Raw genomic sequence first — 22,187 nt, 5'->3', positions numbered from 1 at the left:
TTACTATGGGAATCTGATGTTGTGTGATGACACTCTCTAAGAAATATGCAATAAGAAAATAAGCAAGTATTGAACCTATATACCGTCCATGAGCGACCCCTTTTTGTCCAGCCGTGCACAATATACAGTAGACCTCTGCCAAGTCATTACTATCTGGATTCTGCTGTAATCAATATGCACTACAGCTAAGAAATGATTGTTTCATTTTATTACCTTCAACAAAGACTTACATTTTATTAAAAATCCTAATAGACAAACACACAAACCAAACCACGACTTCCTTCAATGATGAAAGCAATCAAACCAAATCGATTTAGTTCATAAAAGCCCATATTTTCATGCTGTTGCTCATGTGCATAATCTCCAGTTCTTAGTGCCACAATCGAAAATGCAAAAATGAAGTAACGTCGACTTCCGCTGAGTTTCTATAAAGATGTATTGTCGGTGAAAAGTGTTGTGTTGTTTTGAAGGACCTTGAACGACTGGGAACATACAGATTGATGCGTTTCATTTTGTTCAACCACAGAAATGTTACACAATACACCTTTATCTCCCAAACAGTAGACAAGGACATTTATGGCCTTTCAAACTGCATTTTGTGGATTTGTTTCTATATCTTTTTCTCGTGTTGTCATAACAACTTGACCTATTTCGGCAATTAAAGTAACACAGTTGTGAGACTGGCATGGAATATTTACCATTGAACTCCTACACGTTTTTGACGTCTTTCGTTTCTTCTTTGTGATGTGGTGCATAAACGTTTCTTTGTTTCGTTTTGCTGTCTGCTTTAGTGTCGAAGCCGTGCTATAGGAGCTACAGCAGAACGGCCAATTAGAGCAATCAGTCACAAAGGCACAAAGTCTTAGCTGCGAAGAGCAACTCCACACTGTGTCTTTATGACCTTTAGATCATAGTAATAGCAAAACAAGCTCACAGCCTTTATACTGTATGATGCAGCTCAGTGCATACTAATAGAATACATGTACAAAACTTCTACTGATACAACTTTTTGTCATCAAGGTAATAAAATCTCTAGAAATATCTTTGCTGCGGCATTATAGGGAAGCCTTTCTTTCTTAATTTGAACATGAATCTCGCTCAAAGATCCCGGGCAGCTGCTCCTGACAGGTTTACAATCAATTAGGTACATAAAAAACAGGACTTTTGCACATTTGTTTGAGGCTATATGTCATGGGTAGGCAACGTCAGGCCCGGGGGCCAAATTCGGCCCTCCAGCATAAAACCTTTGGCCCTCAAGAGAATTTTGAAGAAACATTTATTCATAAATCAGAGGGCAAATACGTGACAAGGACTCTAAAGTTTGAAAAATACTGTCTATATTTTGAAAATATAGACAGTATTTTTCCCAGCAAAACACCGCACTAGGTCATATATTATGTGTAAAACTTATATTTGTAGAAAAAAGGTGCTTTACTTTGGGCTACAATTGTGAGTTTGGGCCCTTGGCGTTTTGGAAATGAAGAAAATTGGCCCTCCATGACACAAACTTGCCTACCCCTGCTATATGTTAACAAAAAGGGTAAATCTCAATCTGATGAAAGAAGGATATATTGTGGCTTCTTGAGATGTGGATACAGTGATAATGATAATTTGTTGCGGTATTGAGCAGCCCTAACCAGCTGCATTGCATCAGGGGCAAATTCTCCTGGATGTGGACAATAAAATATCCAGTGTACTCCTACATAAAACATTGAATTACTTGGACTAAGACTTCTCAGCAAAAACAGTCACGAAACTGTTCTATATGAAGAGATTACAAATGACATGGCCAAAACGATGCTCAGTTTCCAGTTTAGTCTGAAAGGTTTATTACAAGTACTCTACATTGAACTGAATCTCAGCTTGAGTTTCATGTTACTTACATCTCTGGCTTTATGCAGAAATGTGTGGCTGAGATGACAAAGAAACATAAGCTCCCTGGCTTTCTAATCACAGACAACAGTTCATTAAGCCCGATAATGGTGTGTGCATTTCATTTCCATAGATAAGTGTGAATATTCAGTGGAGGGATGGGGCGCCATGGAAACGAAGATGAGGGCAAACAAAGGGAGCAGAAATGTTTGTCCAGGGGATGGAAACAGAGGGTGCTATCCAAGTTGTTTTTGATAATTTTATAATGGGAGAACATAGAGTATATAAAGATGGTCTGAAGTGAGCGGTGTAAGACTATAATTAAAGTTTATTTATTTTAATTGTCTACATCCAAACGGCAGTGTTACCGCATATCGCAGTAGTTCTCAAATTTCACACTCAGAAAATACAGGTATTTGACCCGTAAGCACCACCAGTCCTAGATTAAGAGCAAATCTGGACTAAACTAGCTATGAAATGTGTCTAAAAGCAAGTAGTTAGAGAACCACCGGCCTACAGTAAACATTTGTTAGTCAATTACGAGGATATAGCACAGCCTGCCCAGTGAATATTCCCTGGTCTGTCTTAGTCAGATAAAGAAACACACTTGAAAGGGGGGAATTTTCTCTCTCTTCTGGGCTCTAGTGAAAAGTGAATATAGATTGGAAATGCTGATTTTCCTACTTCAGATGTGGAAAAAAGAACCATCGCATAGAGGACTCTCACCTCCACATCAAAATGCATTCATTTCACTTTGTGTGAACTGTGACAGATGAGCAACGATCCACAATTATCCACATTTTGAAGTCAAGGTTTCGTCAATGTACTTATAGCACCCACAGTGAAAAAATGACTCCACTTTTATTTCTGTAATTGTCAGTACATTGCTATTGTCAATTTTCAACTAAACCACTTAAAGCAACTAAACCACTTAAAGCAGTATTAGTAACTTGTTTACCTGAATAAATCATTTTTGTAGTTCCTCTGAGGGTAATACAAGTGTTAATTGGGTGATTGGGTTTTTTTTATTAATGCCTGGTGTCTCTGACCAGAAAATCACAATTACAGCTTTCCTGTACTGGGTCGAAGGCCCCAATACACACTAATGGAATCACAAAGAGGCTAACAGGCAAAGCTAACTTCGAGCTAGCGCCACTTAAACAGTATTTACAGCCACGTTTGAGTGAAAAAAAATTATCTCCATTGTGTAGTTGTTGATGTACAATATCCATTTCTCCTTTGTTAGTATTTACTCTCACGGACAATTGATGAGTAAAAAAACGCAACATGCTACGACACCTGCAGTGGTACTTACAGCCTCTAGGAGCATAAATTACTTAGCACTGCTTTAATCTGCCTCACAAGCTCTATTGTTCCCATAACATCACCATGCACTTGCTCCTCAATAGCATGCACGTATAATTACATGCTAATCCAACCTCGAGCCTAATAATCAACTTGATCATCCAAATGTGAAAATCAATGTAAGGACTGTTCGTGCGTCTTTGCTTTGCTTCTCTGAGACCACAACCCCCCCCCGTAAATGCCACTTCTGCTCTCACCCGAGCCCGTTTAATGAATTAGACGCATTTCAATAGGTCTTTTCTGGACAATGAGAAGGATCCCAAGGCCAAAATCTGTCCAAATCCTGACCTTGACCCTGGTATATTGACTTAATTCATCCACTTTAAAGCTGTCACTGAGAGAACTACGCCGGGACTGTTCATTTTAGAGTCTGGTTTGCTACCCAATAACCCAGAGATCAATGTCATTTTTGGATTTAATTTTCTTATCTGGTTCCCAACGTTCTGTGCTCTTTGCTGCGAAATATGCAGCAGCAGATGATCCGCATACCACAGAAGCCAAGACTCTGCCCTTTTCATGAGTTTAGTTCATTATAAGTGAAAGTTGATATGCCCCCATCTGGACATTCATGCTCTCTGGACCGACAAGAATGTACCATGGCTGTCTAACTTAGGACATCAGCCAAAGAGTAAGATAATGTGTGATTTTAAACATTTATTTACCCTGGGAACGGGTTTTCACACTTATAACGACTATGTTCTGCCTCACATTCAAAGTCTAGTTTGATTTGGAAAAACGCCAGGGACAAAATTATTTCAGAGCTAAGGGATTAATATTTTAGGATATGGAAGGGAGTAGCAGACATGTTAATTAATACAGAGAGAAAATAGGGTTCAGAGAAAAGATCTGAAAAGAGGGTAGAAGTTACAAACCAACTTACCAAAAGACAGCTACATCCACCAAGCTGTTATGAAGGTCTATATTCTTGATAATGAGCTGTATATAGTGTTAACTGTTGTTGTTTTTGTTGTACTGAGAGACACACAGCAAATGGCAGTCTTACTATTTAGTTCCGAGTTCCTACTCTCTGGCTCTGTTCTGCTTTTACGCATCCACTAACAACTTGGACCAGGTGCTTTTTCTCTCTCTTAATAAGCCAGAGACAAGAGACTCCTGTAAAAACGGGGTCAGCAGTGTGTTCCCAGTGCCTATACTGTGGACTACATGGACTGTAAAATTAAGAATGAACTGAGGGAGCAAGGCTTCCCCCATAGTGTTCAGCACAGGAATGCTGAAGCTTGTTCATGCTAGCAATTTGACTGGGTTTTATAATCTAGAATAGAGCGAAAATAAAAATAAGAATAGTTAAAGGATCCATTTAGGATGTTGTGCATGTTAAAGCAGTACTAAGTAACTTGTTTACCATAATAAATCCTTTTCGTAGTCCTTCTGGGGGTAATACAAGTGTTAATGGAATGACTGCGGGGTCTTTCATCTCCCCTGGTGTCTCTGGCCAGAAAACCACAATTGCAACTTCGCTGCCTATGGGTCGGAGCCACCAATACACACTAATGGAATCACGAAGAAGAAGCTAACAGGCTAACGGGCAAAGCTAATTGCGAGCTAGCGCAAATTTAGCCGTATTTACAGCCAAGTTTGAGTGAAAAAGAAATATCTCCATTAGATAATTGGATGTACAATGTCCTTCTCTCCCTTTGTCTTTTCTGTCAGCGCAGTCTTTACTCTTACAGACAATTAATAAGTAAAAAACGCAACATGCTACGACACCTGCAGTGGCGCTTATGGCCTCTAGGGGCATGAGTTACTTAGACAAACACATGGAGGTAAGAATGACAAGACAATGTTCAATAATGACTTATAGTTAAAGAGGGAATAAAGCCAGCTGCCATTTCCTGCTTAAAATGTGGTTGTAAGTGATGATTTCATTGACTGCCAATTGCTAACATTAGTCTCAGTTCCTTCATACTTCGTGCAACTACATGGCTTTATGTACATGGTGAAAAATCTGTGTATAATGTATAATAATAATCATTGTAAATTTACAATAAAGTAGCATGTATTGGTTGCAATGTGAACATCAGTGAATATGTCTCTGTATTACAGCAAAAGTAAGGTTAAGATGATTAATTCGAGCTTGGAGTGTGTAGGAGTGGGTGAGATGTGAGTAAAAAGGACAAAATTATTCAGCTGTATTACTGTAAAACCCGTACTCAAACGCGAGCACAGTAAAAAAAAAAAAAAATCTAAATGTTTCTGCTCCTCTGTTCAACCCGACAAACCTGATATCCAAAGTCTGTCCATCAAAACTCTATAGTCCCGCGTTGATGTGATTGTTTGGGTCCGAGCCAGTCTCTGAGGGTGGCCCAGACTCCTGTCCCATCTGTGGTATCGACCATAGCCCCTCCAGCTCCCGTCCCGGGACACACAGGGGGCCAGTGGAGTGTGTGGTGTCCTGCAGATGGGATATGGGTCAGAGAATGGCACCACACCAGGGATAGTTCGAATGACTCAGATTCTTTTCACTTATTCTGTTATTTTTGGACAAAGACTGAACAGTTTGATGACTTACATACAATTACTTCAAATCACTTTATGTGTACTGTAAGTTACTACAGCTTTTAATTCAGCAACAGCATAAACTAAAGATAAAACCATTCAGTCACTTGTGGTGGAGGTAGCTATGCCATCTGCTTACCTCGGGGCCGGCTCGCAAAGAGATGGCCACTATACCGTGCCAATGAACACTACAAAAAACAATAATATCTACCCACACGTTTGTTCATGCCGTTACAGCAGCTGAATTGTCATTGAAAGTAGTTTGTAGCTTCAGCAAGATCTGTGTCTTTGAGGTTCATAAAAAGGAAACAAAACAAAAGGAAAGGAAACAAAAAAAGGACAAACGAGGAGGTATCCGGGCGAGACTCACAGCAAAGCCACACATGCCTTCTATTGTTCTGACTAATGGACGTTCACAGGGAAATAAAACAGATTTTGGCTGGGCGATTAATCGGTAAGATATATCTATATATTTTTTAATGAGATATGGAATTCGATATACATCAATATAGTTAAAATTCAGATAAGCTGTTAAGTTAACAAAAAGAAACAGTCAAACTGATGTTTTAAAAAAGTGTTTCTTAAACTGAGCATTTTACCTTGTTTTCTCTTTATATATAAATTCTGCCCTCAGAAAAAGATTGACCTATTTTATTTTATAGGCTATTTTTATTAAAGATATTTTTTGTTTAAATGTGCACCTTACGTCCCTTTGTTATACAGTGTTTATGTTTAACATTTTATAGTGAGTTTTCAATGAAATTTACTTGTATTTGGCTTTGACTTAACATTTCATTTCACAGCACATTTCACATTTTCACTTTGCGGAAAAAATATCGAGATATATATCGATATTCAACCTAAATATATCGGGATATGACTTGTGGTCCATATCGCCCAGCCCTAAAACAGATTCACTGCTAAGCTCTTCCCAGAAGATTGAGAAAGACTGGTGTGGAAGTGATACAATTTAATAGTAAACAACAGACATTCCTGAATAAAGATATTTAAAGCTCTGACTGTGAGAAACAAGTGCAAGAAAGTGAGAAATTGAACTGCTGGTTTCAGAATATGGAGCAAAGAAGCACAAAGTTAAAATACTAGACTTTGGTGAGAAAAAAAAAAGTCATAGCAATGCAGAGTATTTATTACAAGGTCCAAGTGCATTATGTTCTTTATGTGTTCAGCAATAGGAACTGCAGTTACAAAGCTCGGGCTCTGATACACACATCCACCGCTTTATAGCACCATGATACATCCCATTAAGCCTTATAGAGCGCCATATATTTTAAGCTCGAGTGGCCACAAAGGCAATTAAACGCTGGCAGTAGACTAGTGTTAGTGTAGAAGTGCCAGGCCATAAAGGAGCTGCGCGTTACGGCACCGTTTCAGCTTAGAACCAATTTCCCTTTGGACTGGAGACTTGCGTAATTGTCAAATAATTTACGGAAAAAATGCAAAGAGAACTCATTAAGCAGGGTCATAGTTACTGTTATTGTCTGAAGATGGGAGTGTGGTTGAGAACACCTTGGGCGGTATGGTAGCACAGATCTCGGGTTCGATTCCCACCTGGACAGGGCCTTTCTGTGTGGAGTTTACATGTTCTCCTCGTGTCTGTTGTACATGTTCAAAAACATGTACAATAGGTTAATCCTCTGGCCAGGTGATTCTGACCATTAGCCTGGCTCCACGTCTGGAGATTTTTATTTTTATCTAACCTTTATTTAAGCAGGAAAGTCCCATTGAGATTAAAAACCTCTTTTTCAAGGGAGTCCTGGCCAAGAGGCAGCAAAAAGTTACTACAAATCTCAAAATGAAATGACACATTTATGAAAACTGGTACAATTTAAGGAGGTCGACTCAAGCGCTCTCAATCTGGACTTTAAAGCATTCAATGGAATAAGTTCAGTTATTTTCAAGTCTTTTTGCAGAAGGAGCAGTGAACAAAAGCCCTTTTTCTCAGTTCTGTGCAGCGAATGAAACAGCAAGCAACAAATGATCGTTTGAACGCAAAGAGTAAGAGTCAACACTCCTCCGTGTGATTAAGTTACAAATGTAGGAGGGCAGTAGACCAAGCATAGCCTTATAAGTAAAAGTATACCAATGGCCGAGGCTCCTGGAGGACAAAGAAGGCCATCCCACCCGAGAATACAGTTCACAATGATGGGTCAAGGCTCTACAGTTAGTAATGAACCTTGGAGAAGCGTGATACACTGTGTCAATCTTATGGAGACATTAAGCAGAGGCATTCATGTACAACAGGCCTCCATAATCTAAAATAGATTAAAATGTTGCAGTGACAAGGAGCAAAGAAAAAAAAACAAAAAACAAAATTTATTTTAAAAGAAAAGGCTAATTTGAGTTTAAGTTTCTTCACAAGATTGTCTATGTGGGGCTTGAAAGTCAGGGAGTCTGAGGTATTTCTTATGTGTGAACTTATCGATATCGAGCTATGAACATTCAAGATATTAATATCGAAAAAGCAACAATAAATCGCTATCATATTGATATCGAGATATGAACATTCAAAACGCAAAATATAAACAATATAGATTTTCATCAATAACTGCACTCTTAAGTATTATATTTTTATTTTTCTGAAAAAATGCTTGGTGTTCACCAAACCCATAGTTACATCATTGTATTGTATCAATATCGAGATATCTGGCATGAATAAGATATGAAGTTTTGTCCATATCGTTCAGCCCTAGTGTGAACCACCTCTATCACATTTCCCTCAAGAGTGGACAGGGGATAGTTTGACAAACCTTCTTAGTGTTTGAAAACAACATTAGTTTTGTCTTTTCACAAGCGCCAGCCAACGCTACAGGTCACCCCAGCGACATGGAGGATGGGTCAAATGCAGAAAACAACATTTATTATTAATAAAGTATAACTCAACTTAACTATGGTTAACCAGATTTAAACTAGTTATATTATATTGATACCAATGCTAACACTCATTGGATCTAAAAATCTGTATCACATGAGGCACATGAGTTTAACTTTCTGTAGAACCGTTAAAACAAACCCTAAGGGGCCGGTTTCAACAACATTTTCCCGTCATTTCAAAGAAGTGAACTTACGTATCAAATAATAAAAGTGCCTGTATACAGCTTCCGATAGTTTGTCAGTGCAGCTGCTTTGTACCAAAATATATGAACAAATAATAAATGATGTTACAACCAACCCCAGTCTCCCCCTAATCCTGGACAGACAGGCACCAGGACAGAACACATTATAGAGACAATACCCTTGGGCAAAATATGTCTGAGGGGTAAAAAATCGACCTGATTGAGCAAAACCAAGGTGATTTTTGGATTCAGCACATCAAAATGGTCCTAAATCAACTCACAAAACTTAGGCATTATTATTATAATGCCTTTCATTGGGAAATTTTCCTCTGTTGACGCATCTGTTGATGTTGGAAATCATAAAGAGGAAATTCACCCAGATACGGAAAGAACATGCAGGTGAGATGAGAGTGTCTGGTCTGCCCACGTGTGCAGTTAGTGACTAATGCGTGTTTATACTGAGGCTATATCAGGGCTTACGCTGAAAAAAAGGGGGCTAATTTTTTGGGTATGAAGCGAACAAGTTCAAACTAAATGCTACACAGCTCATAAAGCCACTGTAACACAATCCTTAACCTCTCTACAGTTTGAGAATCGCTGCACAAAACACACTGCCTGACAAAAAACAACAATATCTGTATCAAAGAAGCCACAATATATCTCAAATGTCTTCCATCTGACTGAGATTTGCACATCTTTGTTTAAATTTAGTGAAATATTGCAATAATGTGGTTGCTGGTATATTCAAGAGTTATTGAATGCTGCAAGTCTTTCCTCACTTGAGCGGCCCTACCCTGCTCCATCGCCTGTGTAACATATTTCCACTGTAACTGCGCCCAGGACGGCAGCAGTAAAACGTCTCTGCCCTTAGTAAAAGAACATCAAACGCTGATCTCTCCACTCGCCTGGCTGCACAGTTTAAAAGTGTGTGGTAATTCAGGACAATGGAATTTTCCCTGCGTCATTAAAAAGGGATTGGCATGCTCAGCGTGTCCAGGGGAAGTGCCGTTAGTTAACCCAACAAAGGTGCTCCGTGCCGGGACCCGCGGACATGAAGGGTGCTGTGCGGAGGCCTCCGTGAATCCTGTTTAATCCCTGCAGGCCCATTGTACAGATAGGCCCTAAGCTCTTTTAGCCACTTCCCGATTTAATCTCTGCAGGTTTTACTGAGTTAAACAAGTTTCTAATAGGCTACACTCTCTGATGTGGGGCATCGGACTGAAAGTTAGTCAAGTGCAGACGTCCACCTTATGGTTTATTATATTGCTTATTCATTCATGATGTACTGTTTCATAGCTTTTTAGTTTTGTGGATGATGTCATTGTTTTTCTTAGCTCACAGTTTAAATACAGGACTGACAGATATTCTTGTATTCTTTAACAACAATAAGTAAAACTGTTGTTTCCCATTTACCAAGTACAACTCAAGAATCATCCAATACAGCAGCAAAATGTTAAGTTAACCTTTTTCTATGAATATGTTTGTGTAATCTCAAAGAAGTCCAAGTGTATTTCATTGTAGGAAAGTCAAAATGGAGATTTGGCATACAACAAACAAAATTACCCTGTAATGGCGGAGAAAAAATGTATATGCACACCAAAAACTATTAATTTGATCTACTAGTCCAAGTATTTCCTACCAGTAGCTCTCCAACCCTTTATTGGTAGCTTGCCAAAGGTTTATCTACATTTCTACACGTGTTTGGTCACGTTTTAGAGGCTTTTTCTTGTTTGTTGTGAACATGTTGGACAGAATCTGCAAACATTTAGGTAAATAAAGTCAGGTATAAGACAGAATTCAATTAATTTTCTTCAATCATGTCTAAAAGAACTAGGCAGAGTTTAAAAATGTTAAAACAATGTATTTTCTACTCCCTACTTGCTCCAGCAATGTCCTAATGTGTAGAATGAGCCCAGACCTATTTACCACAACTGCCTCTAAAATCCTGCACTGTCACTGTCAAGCTTTTTAAGGTTGGGTTGGATAGACAGACACGCACATCCGAGATGAGTTTTAGTAGCGTGCAAGAGTTCGATAGGACTTTGGATGAGAAAGTAAGAGACTCTGCCCCACTGTTGAGCTCCCAAAGTATTTATTTGGCACTACAAGGAAACGTTACCTTGTGGTGCCAAATAAATACTTTAGGAGCTCAACAGCAGGGCGGAGTCTCTTACTCTCTCAAGCTTTTTAAGGTTGCAATGTCTTCTTCTTTGGGAATTGGCACGACACTCAAAAAGTTGTTGCTCCGGGCTCTAAGTACTGTCATGCGCAAGCTTAATATAGAAACTGCAGTTACGCGTAAGACCTGAGGTGGCGGTAGTGGGTAAAAATGACATCTTCCATCTAGTGCCTTTAAATGTCTTGGCTACCTCTCCAGGGTGAACTCCTCCAAATTAAGTAAGTAAAGTTTATTGATATAGTGCTTTTCACGGATAAAAATAGATAACAAAAGTAAAAACAGTGGGTCTCCCTGGGTTTGAAGACCGAAGGGTGCGCCCTGAGGAGTACAACAAGTCAGCAATATACTGGAGGGCCTGACCATGCCTGTAAAGTCAGGACTAAAATTTGAAACTCATTATGAAATTTGACAGGAAGCCAATGGAGCCTTGAGATAACGGGGGTGATGTGGGGGGGTGATGTGGGCTGTTCTGGGTGAACCTGTCAAAAGTCTGGCAGCATTTTGTATCTGAAGTCTGTTCGGAGTCGAAATGATTGCGCTCCATAGTTACACAAGTATCTATCATAGAAAAAAAAAATACTAGATAAGTGAAATAGATTTAAAACGTTAGAACATTTATCGCACACATACCAAGTTGCAGTGTCTTGTTACCTCTAATAAAACAGAGCCACCTTGTCCATTATACATACAGTCTGTTTGCATTCTCTTGTTGGGGGTGGAGATTGGGGGGAGGGACTGACTAACCTCTCGTGAGTGGGACGGTGGTCGTGACAAAGCACTTGATGGGCCAAAAAGACAGCCCCTAATTTGGTGTTGACCTTGGCTTGTTTAGCATTCGGGCTGCGGCGGGTGACAGTGACACGTGTCTGGGGTTGGGTCGTCCTGACGGGGGGTTCTTTGGGGGGAAGGGGGTCTTCATGCATGTGAAGCGGGGAGGGAGGGGGGGTGGTGTCTTCATGAGGGGTATGGGTGGATGTGCAGATGGACAGACCGTTATGAAATACAGGACTTTATTCCCAATTGGGAGGGCAAGGTCAAGGATCAAAGCCTGCAGGGCACTGACTGAACCAGGACTGAACCAAGAGCCGAGACTTAACTAGGTCTGAATTAGGGCTGGACCAGGACTCATTAATTGGTCACATTACCGAGCGATTAACGGTTAACTACAGGCTGCAAGGCCGGTTAACCACAGGCTATCTCATTGTAAAATAACAAGAGCTTTTTCCCAGAAATAATCATGAACCGTAATCAAAAAAGCAAAAATGATTAACTCAAGAGAAATTATATACTTGTATATTTTGGAAAGTTGTTGCTTAATTTATTTGCTGTTAATTCTGTTGTGTTTCTTCAATGTTTTTTGACAAACACGTTGCCATATTAGATAATGTTTCTAATACAAAAAATGTCAAACTGAACCTGAATTGAAATCACAAAGCTACTAAGGCAAGGTGAGGCATGTTTATTTATACCGTGCATTTCATACAAAAGGCAACTCAATGCTCAACTATCCTGCCTTTCTCACATTTTCACTGTCACAGAGACACAACAACAACAGCACAAACATATACTATATATATTACTACGTATATATTACAAAATATCTTATCTAAAATGCTAACGAATGATTAGCAACTGTGATGTTACATGTCTAACATAATCCAATACAAAAAGTATTCTGGCAACAGATGCTGTATGAAACTTTTGGTGAGTATGGAGGTGCTTCTCGCCAAAAAGGCAATTTGGTTTAATTATGTAATATCAGACTTTTAGAGACAGATATTGATCAGTTTATTATGCCTATTAATGCTGCGTTCAAGGCAACTAGTAAATTTCCTTAGAATGGGAAAAGATGCCGTGGAACGTCAGTCAAACTGGTAATTACAACATGTAAACTCGGAGATGGTCAGAGTGGTCCGAGATCAGATGGAAGTGGTCACAGCCTTCAACATAACGTTATTTAGCATGTTTTAAATTATATCTTGTGTTCATATAACGTTAGTATCTTCGAGTTTATTCAGCTGGAACGCGCTGAGGTTTCATTTTCAAGTGGGACAAATACCAGATACCATGGAAAGATGTCTGTTATCCCCCAATATGGCACACGGTGTCCTGCGTTACCATGGAGATCACTTTTAAGAAACCAATACAGCTTAATGATTAACCATAAGCATTTCTTTTAAGCCGACGATGGCGATTTATCGATTAATCCAGTAATCCTGAACACTCCTAGACTAAACTCAGACTATTACTGTAGCATCTAAATCAGCACCAATCCTGAACTAAACCAAGATTAAACCAAGGCCAGTCTTGGACTAAAGGAGCTTGAACTAACAAAACAGATTGTAACCAGAAATACATAAGACCAAAGTAAGACTGAAGAGGTACTAAATTAAGGACTAATGTGGATGTAACTCAGCTCCAAACTAGGACTAAACCAAGACTCACCCAAAGGCTGAGAAACAAAGCACCCAATGACTTGACCATCCCATTACACATTTTACACAATTAATTTAGGACTATCGCTGGGCGTTAAAGGGTCTTTTTTGGCTTTTTTATTTGCATATATTTAGTCTGTTCCAAGAGCCAAGCCGTTTCAGCAGAGCACAATGTAACCACACACCTGGCACGTGCGGCACAGCGAGGGGAGCGAAGTGGGGCCTTTTAATTAAGGGATTTGTTAATTTTCTATTCAACTTGACTTTGATGAATGGGGACTGGAGACTTGCGGACTAGAGCGGGGCTTTAGGCTGCAGCTATATTTAAACATGAAGGTTTAACCCTTTGTAAGTGTTTACTGAGGCTGAGGTAAACAATGGAACAACGGGCAAGCGCAGAAGAAAGACGGGGAAGAGACGTTGGTTTAATGCGTAATCCATTTCTGAGATAGGAGTCTCATCTTCTAAAATGCACTAAAGAAGTAAACTTCCAAAGAAAAGAAACACAAAAGAGCGCTGATGTCACACAACTAAATCTACAAATCCAGATACTCTTTTCCATAAAATGTGAAGTAATTTAAAACTTTGTCAGTGTTTAAGCTCAGGTGATGCATGTCTGTAAAATCTAAAAAGGGGAAAGAGTAATATAAAAATAAAAGAAATAAATATTGAAAGTTGCTGGCACATCTCTTTCCGTGGGTTCAAAGTGAGGAAGTATGAGGATTGTTGCCATAGCAATAACATATGCAATATGTTTGTTAAATGATGATCTTCGCTCTATTTCCGGGTCCAAAGCAGCTTTAGCCCTTTTCACTATAATGGAAAAAAAGCAGATTTTAACCTGCTTTAGAGCCGACTACAAGGCTCTTTCTAAACATCTGATCACACAGAAATATTACATTTACTCTGGATTTCCCCCTGTGATACTTTTCTGACATTAATTATCAAAATTTTTCCCATACACAATGAAGGCTTATTTTAAATATAAAAGTATCTTCGTTTTGCCTAGTGAAATGGTGAAATATATTATTCTAATTACCGTATTTTCCGGACTATAAGTCGCACTTAATTTCATAGTCTGGCTGGGGGTGCGACTTATACTCAGGTGCGACTTACGTATCAAAATATATAATTTCACATGTTTGTTATTTTCACACTGACAGCCTCTAGAGGGGCTTGTGGACCAGTATCTGCTACTCCTGTATCACTGAAGATTTAAAAAACGGTGATCAAGTGGCAGAAAAAAGGTGTGGAGTGGGCGAGAAACTTGTGAGGGACTGGTGAAAAGCGGAAGTTACTCATACTATAATGAATTTAAAAAAATATTGCGGGCTGAAAGCTAGATGGCCACAGCTAGAGGAACAAGTTTACAAATGGGAGCTTGAACAACGTGATGCCGGGAGAGGCTTGTCAATAATGCAGTTACGCTTCCATGCCAAGGCAGTTGCCAAGTTTGGTGCGACTTATACTCTGGAGCGACTTATATATGTTTTTTTCTTCTTCATAAAGCATTTTTTGGCTGGTGAGACTTATACTCCGGAGAGAGTTATACTGTATTTATATATAGTTGTACTTATAGTCCGGAAAATACGGTAGGTGTAAAACAGTTTTTGGCCTTTTATCTGTTGTTATTGCAGCAGGGGACTCAGATAAAGTTGTGTTTTTTGCTGTGTTTGTCACGTTTGTCAATGAAATTCTCAACTGTTTGGACCCGGAAGTGGCTTATTATTGTGTGTGATTTCACAGTTAACAAACATATAGGCCTAGTACCTCAAGTTGGCACAAACAAGGTACAAAGCCATGTGACTGACCATCGATTTGGTTCTCGTTTGTCTCCAACAGCCACAAAGGTAACTGACCAAATGAACCTGGAGCCTTTCCATATAATCACTAATGAGGCGGCCATCTTGAATTTTAAAGCATGTAATAGGAAATCAGAAGCGATAAATGCGATCTGAAACTATTTAACATTTTATTCAACGACAAAGCATGGAATAAATTTGGTGGCTGATTTGAAACACATATTAATACTCCATAATATTCGCCAGGACTTAAACTCGGAACAAGGTTTTGTTTAGTTTACGCACAAACTACTTATAACACATTAACTGCACTGATATCCGTGTGTTTATCAATGCAAACAGCCCAGCTTTCGCCTCTGCCCTTCTGATGTCGAATCAAACACTTTGCGAACAGTAAACATCTTTTCTGTATTCACTACCGGACACTTTTTGCTTTTAAAATAATATCCGCACACTCAAATGCATCTCCTCCACATGTCATGTTGGCCCCAGCGCAATTTATCTATTGTGAAGTGGCAGCCATTCATCTCCTAAATGCTCACCCATGATTTCCTTTGTGTATGCAGCGCTGGAGGTCACCTTGAGTGGTCTGCGTGTGTGTGGCGAATAGATAATTTATTCCATCATACAAAACACGCTCTCGCAAACACGGCTTCGCTCTTCACTTGAGAAACTTTACAGCAGAAAATAGTGAGATTTTCCCCCGGTCTAGAGGTTTATTGGGTTATGCAAAAAAAAAAGAGCACAGTATTAGAAACGTTTGTTTTTTTTAAGATGAATTTCTTCTATGAATTTTTACAGTGATTTGATGGACATAGCACAGGACGGCACGTTACAATACGGTAGTGTTTTGCTAGTCTTTGTGCCCCAGTCAGGATAAATGGAGAGGGTTGTGGTCAGGAATTACTACCACTAAATAATATACCAACTCAATACATGCTTCGTATATGACACATGTTTGCAAAGAGGGGCAAAATGAAAAAAGAATTGAAATATAAACCTATGAGGAAAGGATAACATAATGTATTTCTAATCATAATCACAGCCATTAGAGCAGTCAACTCACTGTAAGGGCCTTTCTGTTTCCTCTCCCATGGAAAACACGCACAATGGGGTCCCCTCTGAGGCCAGGACTTCCCTACAAAAGAGATGTCAGTGTGACTTTCCATCTTAATCAAAGGTTGAAACAAATAAAAGACTGTCTTCAAACAACTTTTTATTAGTTATCAGGTATTATTCATCTGAACACTCCTTTGGTATAGAGTGAAGTAAAAAACAAGCACAGGGAATAGTGACAATCTAAAAAGTAAGTGTGCGTTCATGTTGGCAAACTTGCACTAAGCTCTATTTAGAAACACGCTCAACTTTTGCATCCACAATGGGAGCGCTTAATTATTTAGAAATGGACAGAAATAGTCACCCACTCATTGTCTGCATTGTCTGCTCCGTCTTATGTAGATTTGACTCGACACGCGGCGGTTTGATGCATATTAATGTCCTTAAACGGGCCGTTGAGGGAGGGGAAAGGGAGGGGGGGGGAAACAGAGGGGAAAGAGAGAGAGAGGGGTCTGCGATCACAAAGCCACAGCCGGGACTCCTGGGACATGGGGAACAGGTGCAGCACTCTCTCTGGTTCAAGGCAATAGGACTGGTTTATGATGTGGGACAATCAATGAGGCAGTTTGGGCCCGAGCCTGAAAGAGCTCATTTTGTGGTTACGCTGCTCCATGGTTCATAGATCTTTTGTTGCTTACATCCATATCTTAGTGGATTTTTTTTTTTTGCATGTTCAATTTATATCATATTTAAAATGTACAGTAATGATGCCTTAAAAATGGTTGCATACGAGGACACAAGCGGAAAAGTTACAAAATGGGGAGCTCTTTTTTGAATAACTAAACATAAATCAGCATTTCATTTATTAACCTTTTATCCCCCCGCCTGAAACTAGTGCTTTTACTCCACTTCACTTTTACCCAAATCTAAAAGGTTCTTGAACAAAGCGTCAAAACAGAGACGAAAACGAGGATGAAAATACCACTGAAAAAGTGAAAAAAGCGTCAAAAACATGATTAAAAAGTGATGAAAAAGCAAAGAGCCGCAAGAAAGTGACAAAGCAACAAAAGAGCAACAAAAACGTGTCGAAAAAGCAACAAAAACACAACAAAAAAGTGTGAATAAACAAGCAATTAAGAAAGCAACAACATTAAAATACAGACTAAAACAGAGCGACAAAACAGTCACAATCGGTTTTGTAGGTCTTAGCTTTCAAATGAAGGCTGTTGCTCTCCAGTCGAGAACTTAAGATTTGGGTAATGCAGAACTCAAATGGTTAAGGCGGGGGGTAGGAAGTGAAATACCCTTGCTTTGACGTCGAATTGTCTTTCATAACAATACATAGATAAAGCAACATGGCTGCGGTATATAAGCCTCCCAATAATAATGGAAAAATAGAGAAAAAAGGAATATATATTCAAGAAGCACAAGCAGTACGAGCAGAACTAATAGGAAAAAGGGTGATGTTGTTGTTTGTTGAAGATATAAGGGGAAAAGTGATCAACACATTGCAACAGTATGTTATAGTAATCTGTGATGCCCACACTACAGGAGGCACTATTATCCGTTTATATAAGTATGTTTTACTTATTTATCTTGAGTTTTTTTGCCTAACTTTTGTAATTAAACTGCTGCTCTTCTTACAATGGAAAATTCCCCACTAATCACCAAGGCCCAAGCGCGCAATAAGACAAAACCATAAAAAACTGAGAGTTTAATGTTGTTGGCAATCAATTGTTATAGTATTTGTTGTTGGGGAAAAAAAGGGCAAACAAATGTAATCTAAAATCGAATCTATCTCTAGGACAACAATTTAAGAAAGGATTGTCCTAAACCAGAATCTGCCTTGTTGCCCCTGACAACATCCCACACCCCAGAAAAAAGCACAGGCCCATTGGAGGAGAGCGACGGCGAGTCTCAAAGGCACGCGGATAAATATTTCTGTGTAACGATTATTTGGCGCAGATTAAAGTCATTTTCTCTGAGGGCGAATGATTTTCCCGGCTCAATAACCCACAGCGCTGCGCCTCCAAAGTCCCTCCTTTGAGACCAGCGCGCAATCAACTTGAACCGGACCACGCCCCCCTCTTTATTCCGGGGGAACTTATCAGCGTCTACATGTTGATGCCCTGCACACTGGAATCAGAGCTCAGAGAGGAGAATAGGCACCGCTGTAACTACTACCCATGCTGAAAAACATCGCTGCTGGAGCGCGTACTCTTTTGTTTACGAGATGGATTTGCTAGACCGCGCATACGTGGATGCTCCGTATAACTATACTTTCAATTTCTGGAACGATTACCTCGGTTTGTCGACTCTCGTGGCGAAAAACAAGCCGATGAGCCAGCTGTGCAGCCCTAACTCTATCACGGAGTCTCTGAAAGCTACGCTGGGCTTGGACGACTCGCCTGTGTGCCCGTGCGTAACTGGACACGGCCGGGACAGCAGTGACGGCCAGGTCGAGTGCTGCTGCGCGCCTCCGAGCTCTCCTCCGCTCTCCATCTACGACCTGAAGGAAAGTCTCCTCCGGCCCTACGAGCACGACATCCCGCTGTCCGATCAGGATTGTCCCGCGTACAGAGGCGGCTTCACTGGGCTGGATCTCTTCTCCAGGCGCAAACACTCGCAGAGGTGCAAACCGGAGCCCAGGGTGTGCGTGTTTTGTCGGAACAACGGCGCGCCGGAGGAGGTTTATGGCACTCACATCCTGAAGACGGCGGAGGGGAGAGTGCTGTGCCCCATCCTGCGAGCGTACACCTGCCCCCTCTGCAGCGCCAACGGAGACAATGCGCACACAATTAAGTATTGCCCGCTTTCCAGGGACCAGCAAAGCCACCGAGGCGCCCCCAAGACTGGCAGAGCTGTTGGCAAGAGGCTCAAAATGTTCTGAGCTGCAAAACGATGGACACCGAGTTGCACTGTGTGAAGTTATTGGGCCACATTTGATGCACAAGACAGATAAATATTACAACAGTGGCCACCCATTTCCATTAAAATGACAATACTTTTGCAAAGCAGATGCTTCACAACCTGAAAAGTGAAGTTCTCAGCCATCATATCCTTATAAGATTATTAAAAATGTTACTAAGCCCCTGTCTTTAAAAGAAAATCTTGATGAGAGATGTTATTGTATGGTATAACTTTAAAAATATCCATGTTTACGTTCATGTTTGGATCATTTTAACTGCGCATTTGCAGAGAAAATAAGCTACATGTTTTCGTTTAGCACATACTTGAGGAATATTCGAATATTTACCCCCCGCCCAATAGCACTCGAAATGTATAAATGAACCAAAGTACTGTTTACGAGTCGACGTGTGAATGCCCACTTTCATGCTGTAACCAGAAGCGTCCGTGTTGTGCCAGTGCAAACAGTTCTGCGCATGTCAGCAGCTCGCGCGCCCCTTTAGTGCGATGCCAACCTGAATGAATATGCAGCGCTTCTCAAATCAAATGAATGCTTTTATAATATCCAACACGTCTGCCCGTTTGGATAAGCGCAAACAAACTACAAAATACTGAGCACATGTTTTGGAGATTGGAGTTTTTTCTACCAAAGTAGTATAGTTCACTTTTTTGTATGAGAGAGTCCCACATCCTTTGTAATGGTTGGTGTCTAGTTCTATGTGGTCAATGTGAATATGCCTACGAATCAACTGAATGTACAAACAACGCTTTCTTCTGCAATTTTGTATGATATGTAACTGTACGAGAATTTAGCATTGAGAAACATGATAAAATATGTACTTATTTTTTACCTTGTATCAAACATATTCACTGTAAAATAAACTAAATAAACACATTGCTTTTGCTTACACGTGACTTGAGCTCATTCGGAGACTATAACTTTTACTGTTTGTGTGTTTACGCTGTAAAACGAGAGGACTCATAAATTATATGGGACAATGAACTTGTGGCCTGTGGTGAGGAGCTGCCCCCACGTGGCACACTATGAGCATTACAAAATAACACCTTGAGACTATTTTCATAACTTCAAGTCCTCAAATGTTGAGCCTGTCAGTTTACTTTATGTCAGTAATACTGTTAGGACTATCCATTCATCCATTTTCTTTCGCTTTATTCGTTGCCGGGTCGCAGAGGCAGCAGTCTGAGCAGAGATGCCCAGACCTTCCTATCCATGCATACAGTCACCTCCAGCATGTCCCGGGGGCCTCCTCCCAATAGGACATGCCTGCAGTGTTAATTGTGTCGACCAAATAATATTTTTGCTGACTAAAATCGGACTAAAACTCAATTTTGTTTTTTTATGAGACTAAAATTATGACTAAAATGTCCAGATATTTTCGTAGACTAAAATAAGATTAAAATAAAATGAAAAGAGAACTTCCACTGACACTCTGAAAGAGCCTCAAATGACTAAAATTCTTTGCCAAAGGAACAGCTCTGTGCTTTGTTCATGTGGGAGAAGCTCCGTGAAGCAGAGAACCTTGATTAAATATGATAATAATATAACATTTTAAATGTAAAGTTAATTTTAGTGAACTACATTTACATGCAATTTTAGTCGACTAAAACTAGACAAAAATGTAAGAAAATTATTTGACTAAATCTTGACTAAAACTAAATTAAAATAAGTTGTCAAAGTTAACACTGCATGCCTTGAACATAATATACAAATATAAACTGAATCTGAAACAACACGTTAGGCATCACTGGCATGTGTTGTATTTAAACCTGTGGCTTTAAGTTAACTTTTGAACCATGCTGAAGACTGCATGCAATTTGCCAATGTTGAATTTGATGGTCTGTACTAGTTGCTTTGTATACATATACATTTCATATGCATGAGTGCCATTTCTGCTTAAGTATTATATTTCAGTCTTGTTTCTAAGACTACTATCTGAGCTACTGTGACAACACAATTTCTAAATGTTTAAATGACGAGCATTTACTCGTTTAAAGGCTAGAGTTACTAACCCCTGTTTTCTGTGACCATTAAAGACAGGAGGATGAATTAGATGCATAGGGTAAATAGAAAATCAAAAGGTCTTGTTCCATCTGCACCTCTGAGCCAAATATTGAAATGAAACCAAGAGTTTCTATTGGTCTTTGTCGACATCTGCTGGCACTTGCACAGAATTGCAATATGTTTTAGTTCCACAAAGACTTTTTATGGTACCCTTGCAGGTCACACTCACAGCCTGGTCAACACTCACTAAAGAAGTTCCTGGGTTCGATCCCGGGCTGGGTGGTCCTTTCTGTGTGGAGTTTGCATGTTCTCCCCATGTCTGTGTAGGTTTCCTCCGGTTTTCCTGAGCACTAAAAACATGCACAATAGGTTAATTCTCAAGTCAGGTGATTCGGACCATTAGTCTAGCTAGACATATGCACTGTGGTCACCCACTGCTCCTCACGGGTTGCCCCAGCATTATCCAAGGCTGGGTCAAATGCAGAGGACAAATTTCCCAATAGGGACCCTACAGTTACACCGAAACTCTTAACTTCAATTAATTTACTTAACAAATCTCTAGGGGCAATTCAAATACAGACGAATGCATTGGCACATAGCAGAAGTTTCCAAAGTCATCAACTGCACTGGGTTGTTGAGTCGAGAATGGTTCACCTCTTCTCCAAAGACTTCTTCTGCTCTCAATGTCTTTCAAAACTCCCGGCCGATCGAGATCCTACACAAACACTGATACATATGCAATGTGGGGGAGGTGTCATGCCCAAGGACACAACGATGATAGGCACTGGGATCCAACCACCAGGCTTCAGGATTGTGGGCAGTCAGCCACTGAGCCACTATTGCGCTAATAGTATGATGTCATCTTCAAACCATTATGCAGTTAATAAAATGGGCCTGTGTTTTGGCTTGCCCTGTCCCGCCTGTAATGTGATCATGATGTGGTCAGATCGATCCGGT

At 40.0% G+C, this 22,187-nt stretch overlaps 1 protein-coding gene across 1 annotated transcript; it reads left to right on the top strand.

Moving 5' to 3' along the window:
• The first annotated feature begins 18,236 nt into the window (after positions 1-18,236).
• LOC306975975 (nanos homolog 1-like) lies at positions 18,237-20,091 on the top strand. The gene has a single exon (XM_079573806.1). The coding sequence runs from the start codon at positions 18,534-18,536 to the stop codon at positions 19,188-19,190; it is 657 nt and encodes a 218-aa protein (XP_079429932.1). The 5' UTR covers positions 18,237-18,533; the 3' UTR covers positions 19,191-20,091.
• Positions 20,092-22,187: the final 2,096 nt, after the last annotated feature.

Source organism: Gobius niger (genome assembly GCF_951799975.1).
Source record: "Gobius niger genome assembly, chromosome: 16".
In the NCBI taxonomy this organism is placed as follows: domain Eukaryota; kingdom Metazoa; phylum Chordata; class Actinopteri; order Gobiiformes; family Gobiidae; genus Gobius; species Gobius niger.
This window is presented reverse-complemented; position numbering and strand designations above follow the sequence as displayed.

Excerpts from the sequence above, each read along its gene's own strand:
- LOC306975975 (XM_079573806.1), top strand. The coding sequence starts at position 18,534 with ATGGATTTGCTAGACCGCGCATACGTGGATGCTCCGTATAACTATACT.